This window comes from Tupaia chinensis, unplaced genomic scaffold (genome assembly GCF_000334495.1).
Source record: "Tupaia chinensis unplaced genomic scaffold, TupChi_1.0 Scaffold139072_1, whole genome shotgun sequence".
NCBI classification, from domain to species: domain Eukaryota; kingdom Metazoa; phylum Chordata; class Mammalia; order Scandentia; family Tupaiidae; genus Tupaia; species Tupaia belangeri.
In genome coordinates this window covers 315,667-323,212 of record NW_006198962.1, presented here as the reverse complement: position 1 = coordinate 323,212, position 7,546 = coordinate 315,667, and the positions used below count along the sequence as shown (strand labels likewise).

Here is a 7,546-nt window from a genome sequence, read left to right as displayed (position 1 = left end):
ACACATACATACACACACACACACACACACACACACACACACACATACAATCTTATTACAAAGGTAAGACTGAACTGAAAGAATTAGGTCGGTAAACCAATTATCATCTGGATCTTGAGGATTTTGAAATTGTAATCACTGCATAGCTAGTTGATTTGGTGTACATAGAAATAATTCACTGAAGATCTCACTCCCTAGCCAAGACTTAAAAAAAAGAAAAAAAAGAAAAAGGTACTATATCATCAGTCACAGAACACCTCTGTATAATTTGAAATTTGAAATCCAATTTCTGGGCCCCAACCTGGCCTCCCAAATGAGAATCTTTTTTTTTTTTTTTTTTGGAGGGGTTTTTGCTATAGGGCATGGGCGCTTGCCAAGACAGAGACAGACAGAAAGAAAGAAAGCGAGAAATCACCCCCCAGGGGGGATGGCCACGCCACAATCCCTTCTCCTCCATTCTCCTCTCGGGATCTTGGGCACGCATGCACACACGCCCGGCATGAGTTTTAAGTCAGCGGGTCCGGACTCAAACCACGGTCGACTACGTGAGAGTCCAGCGACATAGCCATTACGCTAACTGCTGGTCCCCAAATGAGAATCTTTAGGGACGTGACACAAGAATACAATTTTTAAATTGGTCCTAAGGTGATTCTTAGATTTTTTTAGAACAAGTGTGTGAAGGCAGTAAATAATGTCCAAATGATAAAAAATTATCATGCTTTAAAAATTCTAAAACACAAAATAGTAATTTTTTAAATATAAAATCTCACATGTATTTAATCCATTACCTTGCTATTGCTTTAAAATAAAGGTATTTACCCTCATTTACTTCAGACAAAATCACATCCCTTTAAGTTTATTCTTTATCCAGACTGCGTGTGCATGCACACACACACACACACACACACACACACACACGCGTGTGTGTGTCTGCTTCTGTTGTTGTTTTCCTTTAAGATAGTCACTTTGGTTTCAGATGCCTTGATAATTCTCCATTCTTAAGGTCTGTGCCATCTGCAGACGATGATTTCAGAAGTCATTTTAAAAACCATTCCCTTTCATTTTCTTCGCAAGTGAAGAAACTGAAACTCATACTTGTTATGCAGCGTAGGATGCACATAACCGATCAAGGGCACGACTTTGAGAGGGGGCTGGGTTTGCATTTTGGAATGGCTACACTAGGATTAGCTCAGAGGTGCTTGGACTTCGTTCACTGTCAACGGGCTGATCATACCTCTCTCACCAGGTTTCTAGACAGATGAAATGAGGCTGCATTTAGTTCTGTATCTCAAATAGTAACACAGGGAGGACAATCAAGGCATGAAGAGGTTAATGTAAGGGGCCAGCAGGTGGTATGATGGGTTAAGGCTCTGGGTCCCATATGGATGAGTGTGGTTCAAGTCCTAGACCCAGTGGCTTGAAAATCATGCCAGGTGCTTGTGCATGTGCAAAATCCCAAGAGAATGGAGAAGGGATTGCAGCATGGCTATTCCCACTTGGGGGGAGACTTCTCGCTTTCCCACTATGTCTCTGTCTTTCTCTCTCTCCAGAGACCACACGGACGCTATGACAGAAAATCTTAAAACAAAAAAAGAGGTTCATGTGAAACAAAAAAAACAAATACCTGAAGAAGTTCTATCCAGAACAAAACACAATAGAATAAGTGAGGAGAGTGAGAAATGAAAGATATAAAAAACGAGAAGTAATTCAGCAAGCCAAGACAAAGACAGGGTAGGCCAGACAGAGAAGTCCCTGGCAATCTACTGACTAGAAGTGACCACGCATGGCACTTTCACAACGTGTCACTGCTTCCTGCGTCTCTTGCTCACTCCCCAACCTTCTGAACTATCAGAAGTCAAGCCACAGCATCTCCAGGGCTCCAGCTTGTTAGTGATCTTGTTTTGCTTAAAATCGAAGCATTTCTAGGTCTTCTGCTTGCTCTGCAGGCAAGTTTCCTTCCACCGAAAAGAATTAATATTCCTAAATGTAATTATTTAGAAAAATTCAAAGATGGCCAAATACAAATATCTCAAGAAACTATTTTTACAGGATGCAAAATTATATGTGTATTTAATCCATTACCTTACTATTGCTTCTTTGATTAACTTTGAAAAATCCCAGAAATTTTTTCTTCTCTTTATCTGTCTCATCATTGCCAAGTGATGATTTTCTAAAGGTGTCTGGAAGAAAAAAAGGACTAAGTTATTTTTCAGCATTTGATACAAGGACTCAATAATTTAAAAATTTTAATACGTAAATCCTCTGTGCTTAAACTTTTAGTTATAAAAGAGAAAAACCAACGTGTTTGTTTGTTTTTCCCCAAAGTTTTTCCAGCTACCACAAAGCCTTCAGGCTTGTTTCAGAAACCCCTGGCAATTCTTACACAGTCTTTTAGAGATCGTAGCAGTATATTCGCTGGGTGTGTTTGTGTCTTTTTTGGAGGATGAACAAAACAAATGAACCAAGGGAAGTTCTAGGACTGTGCTGTTCGATAGAAAGCTAAAGGGAACCACATATGTAATTGTACATACTCCAGTACTATCCTGAGAAAGAACCAGGTGAAATTAATCTTAATAATAATTTTATTTAATCCAATGTATTTAAAATATTATCACTCCATCATGTAATCAATATAAAAGCTGCGGATAAGACAGTTTTCATTTGTTCTAGTGCTAAATATTCATGGTCCTGAGTGCATCTTAGGGTCGTGGCCCATCTCCACCCAGACAGACCACCTGCAGCACAGGAAACTCGGGTGGCCTGCGGCTGCAGGGCCAGACAGCACAATTCTGAGGATGGTGAGGACAGTGCAAAACACCTGATTCAACAGTCGTGTGTAAGGTAAACAGGCCAACGAAATGACAACCATCCACAGCCTTCTTGCTCATCTCCAGAACATGCGGTAACAGCGACAGGTGGCCCCGGTGGGGTGTGAAGCCATCTCACCAGGTCTCCCAGGACCCACGTGGCGATCTTCCTTCCTACTACATCCAGAATGTTTTCCTTTTTAATTACTTTCTCTACTTGGCCAGTTGTTTCTTTCCTCATCCTCCACCTCTTCTCCTGCCTCCTGTTGACTTCTATTTTCTTCAAGTCTACATCCTCTACCTCCCTGTCTGGGTATTGCAATGTTACCAGGATTTCAGAGCTAAGATGGGCTCTCACACGTTCCTGATGAGGACACTGAAGCCCAGACATGTCAAATCAGCCCAGGGTCAGAGTTCCCAAAGCAGGGATGTCAGGCAGATTCAGCCTCATAGAAACATGGGAGAGAAGGGATTCCCGGGCCACTCCTGACTCCAAGAAACCCTGGGGTAGACCTAGCACTAGCAGTTTAACAGCCCCCAGGAGATGCTCACACTGAGGGTCTGGAAAATACCCTTGCAAGGGTGGTGTAGGGGTGAAGAACACCTACACGTGAGGCACAGCGCTCAGCCCCTCTATAGCCTCAGTTTCTTCATCTGCAGACTGGGATGACGGCTTGGACTGAGAGGACAGTGATCTGGACATGGTACCTGCAGCTCTAGCGTGATTACAGGCCCTTCATTCATTTGCTCCCCATGACCACTCCAAGTCTTGCCACTGATTCACCCAATTCTTCTCTTCTAAGGCACATTGATATGATAAAAAGAGGAAATTAAATGTTCCTGAAGGAAAGAAAGATGGATTTTCCCTCATCATGGCCAAGTTCTGGGAGCCTGGCTCACTGCGGTCCACTGGTGGAAAAACTGTGGACAGGGGTTGTGCACGCTCTGACTACAGACCCCAACAAGGCAAACATCATTGGTCTCCTCCCCTGCTAAGACGTGCATAACTTCCTGTGTGAGTCTGAGGACAGACGTAAACGTCAGCACATCTGTAACACACCCATGCACTAACACTGTTCACTCCACAAAGCAGACACCAAGCACGCATGTTCCTTCAAGTCATTAGCAAAGGCTCAGGTTTTAGTTATGAGAGCAGGGCTCCGGAAAACAAGTGAGAGAACTCCAAGTCACACAAAGTCCAAACTAGAGGGCCCACCTCAGCATGACGCAGCTGCACAGACACGCATGTGCAGGCCCACTTCAGAGTTAGTCATGCCAGCGCTCTCTGTTAGGTGCACAGCTACAAAGAGTGAAGTGTACCAGGCTACAATCAAACCGCTTCCAAACTACAGGGTGTACTGACATGTACACGTGTGACCTAGGACGATCCTGGAGTTGATTGCTATGTGACATGGATCTACTAAGCCATGATATTACGGAGCCTACAGAGAAACAGAGATAGAACCGGTCACTAGAACACGGGCCATATTACATCAACTACAAACACGATAGAAAACTGCAACAAAGCTGAGCTTCTGAAGGGGACAGAAGCTGGTCACCACCCAACAGGGCTGGAGTCAGCCCGATGATGAAGCTCAGGGACGTTGCTGGCACCAGAACCCACCCACAACGTCCAGAGGCACCTTCTCCTCTGACCACAGCCTGCAGCTGTCTGCAGGAGGTGGAGGCTCACAGCTGATTCACAGCTCTGACTCATAGCGCTGAGCTGGGGCCTAAAGCAGATGGTCTATTTTTAGAGGCGAGGCTTGGTGAGCCTCCCGAGAGGTCTCTGAGGTCAGCGGATGCTGCAGAAGGACCCATCTGGGATCCAAGCAAGAGGACTTGATGTGCCCACTGCCCAGCACAGCACTCAACACTGGGCCTAGAGGTAGGCCAGGAAAGCAGATGTGCCTGAGACCTGGAACACACCATCCCACACGTGTGGTGATTTGTGTATGAAATCCATGTTGTTTGAAGTTACGCTAATTTATAAAAATTAAATATTAACAGAAGTTTGGGGCAGGTTCACACTTAATCTACAAGGAAGCACACAGTGTTTGGAAGCAATTAAAATTATGTGAAAAGTGAGAACGATGAATTGAGAGGTGTGGAAGATAGAGGAAGAACAACTAGTCCAAACTGTTAATTTGTCCCAAGGAGAAAATTTAAATCAAAGCGGTTGTGACCAGAACAAGGTCACCAAGCAAATAAGTGGAAGAGGAGGACCCAGTCAGCATCAAACCACTGGTGACAAGCATGTTTTAGTCCTAGTCCCTGTCACCAGACTGCACACTGGGTGACAAAGTGACAGGCCATTAATGCACCTCTTCCTCCATTCTCAGTCTATCCATACCCAAACAGAACCAAACTGAACTGACAAAGGCTTCATACACAGGAGTTTTCTGCTCAAAGCAACTACCCTTTCATGGTGCTTCTTAGAAACGATTGCTTCTATCTCTCTTTTTAAAAATTATATATATATATATATATATGTGTGTGTGTGTGTGTGTGTGTGTGTGTGTATGTAAATATATATGTGTGTATGTGTATTTAGAGAGAGATTTTTTGCTATACAGTAGGTGTGATGGCCAGAGAGACAGAGAGACAGAAAATGAGAAATCATCCCCAGCAGGGATGGCCACACCACAATCCCTTGTCCTCCTGGGATTTTGGGTACACACGCACATGCACCTGGTGTGAGTTTCAAGCCGCCAGGTCCAGGACTCAAACCATGGTCTGCCATGTGGGAGTCCAGGGACATGATCACTACGCCACCTATTGGTTCCAGAAATAGACAAGCATTTTAACATTCATCTGTACTGTGAGATGGAGCAGATCAGCAGCAGATAAGGGAGGCTGGGAATGGGCGAGTCAGTGCATGCTGAAATAGTCCATCTGCAGACCGTGGGTCCAGACCAAGGTTCTACATTTCTTTCATTATACTTTTTTTTTTAGAAATAAAATCTATCATTGAGTACTTTAACAAACATAAAATAAAACTTTCTATTTGTGTTTCAGGAAGAAATACTGTAGTTGAATATGGTTATACCAGAAAGTATAACAATTGATGGTTCAGTTTTAAATTGATACCTCCCTATCTTCCTGCTACTCTGTAACCGTTTCTACTCTCTGTCAACCATAAAATGCATATATGCCACAAATGTGAGAAATAAATTTATCATTTTGAATTAAAATAAAAAACCTTTCTGCTAAATATAATGATTCATTGGGATTTTAGCAAAACTTTGGGAATATACATATGTGAGTACATGCGTAGGTAAACACTCAAAGATTCATTAAAATCCCAGTATGGGTTGGCCTTGTTGCACAGTGGTTAAGTGCTGTGTATGGAGAGCCGGACCCTACATGGCAACTGCAATATGAATCTCAGCCCCAGTGGCTTGAAAACATGTCAGATAGTGTGCATGCATGCCCACAATCCTGATGGGGTGGAGAAGTGGAGGAGAGGGAGTACGGCATTACAGCGCACATGGGGGGTTGCTTTCTCTTTCTCTCTGGTGAGCACATAAGTTCTCTGGGAAAAAAAATCTACATGTATGAATGTATATGAACACTCACATACATATGTTTTTGTATAAGTATGTATTTATAAATACATATGTATCTTTCTACTTACTTGAGTGTGTATGTGCAAATGCATATGCAGAGAGAGAATTTCTAAGAGATAGCTGTCAGACTAAATGTGAAATCTGGGCTAATCATACGCATGCTTATGACACTCTAAATCCACGTGGCCCCCGATTCTGCAGCGGGCAGGACAAACCTTGAGGGCAGGCCAGCACAGGCAAGCAGAGATAAGAAGATACAGTGACTTTTCGCAGGCTCCACTTCCATTCTGTCCTGAACTTCAGGCCACCTGACTGTTTTCTACTGCAGCCTCTCTTGTTTCTTACCTCTGAGAGCCACACAGCAGATTCTCACACAGGGGACATTCTTCTCATCACCATTCAGAAAGTCAAGAAACCAAATCACCCCCTGGGTCAGCCAGGCAAGTGCCCAGAGGGACTCAAGCCACCTGCATTCCTTTGGCTCTGCACACAAATGCCCCCTCCATGCACCCGGCAGCCCAGAGCCATGCAAAGTGCAGCCTCAAGGGGCAGCGTTGGGCTCACTGTACCTCGACGGCTCAGGGAGGGCTCAGACTGAGTTTTGGTCAGAAGAACTGGAAAAAGGCAGGCAAGGAGACAGTGAGGACCAGACGGCCAGCTCCGCAGCCCCAGGCCCCTCATAAGCCTTGAATACAGAGAATAGTGCCTGCAGGTCCTGGAGAGATCTCCCAGGGTCTGATGGCTGAGCAGGCTGCTATGCGCCGCTATGGACACAGGTGGCAGCAAAGTCCGGAGCTTCTTCAAGCTGCAGCCTGCTGAGGCCTGGGATGCCAGGTGCGTGGCCTCGCCAAGCCAGGCCTCTCCTGCCAGCAACTCTCCCCATCCTCCAGCAGCTGCAGGGCAAATGCACCTCCAAGCGGGACCCAAGATGGAAAGAGCGAAGCGTCCCTCCACCAGCACCCCAGCAGGCCTGCTATAAAAGAGAATGGGCTCCTCAGGGACATGCCCTACGCTATTCTCCTTCCTACTTTAATGTCTGAGAATTAGCAGGATGAGACGAAGGTGGCTGGCAGGGACAGTAATCAGATACGTCAGGACCCGCATGGCACGGGCATGCTCCAGATGAAAGGGGCTGCCGGCCATGGGTTAGAGTAGGCACCCCATGGGGCG

The 7,546-nt window shown here is 45.1% G+C and overlaps 1 protein-coding gene across 3 annotated transcripts in view; it reads right to left on the bottom strand.

Annotated features, from left to right (window-relative positions):
• The window catches only part of COBL (cordon-bleu WH2 repeat protein), a 213,294-nt gene that overhangs the window by 181,436 nt on the left and 24,312 nt on the right, over positions 1-7,546 (bottom strand). For all 3 annotated transcript variants that reach the window (XM_014592962.2, XM_014592964.2, XM_014592963.2), the window contains exon 4: positions 2,083-2,180. In XM_014592962.2, the coding sequence (XP_014448448.1) occupies positions 2,083-2,180 (98 nt within the window). The remainder of the gene's footprint in view (positions 1-2,082; positions 2,181-7,546) is intronic.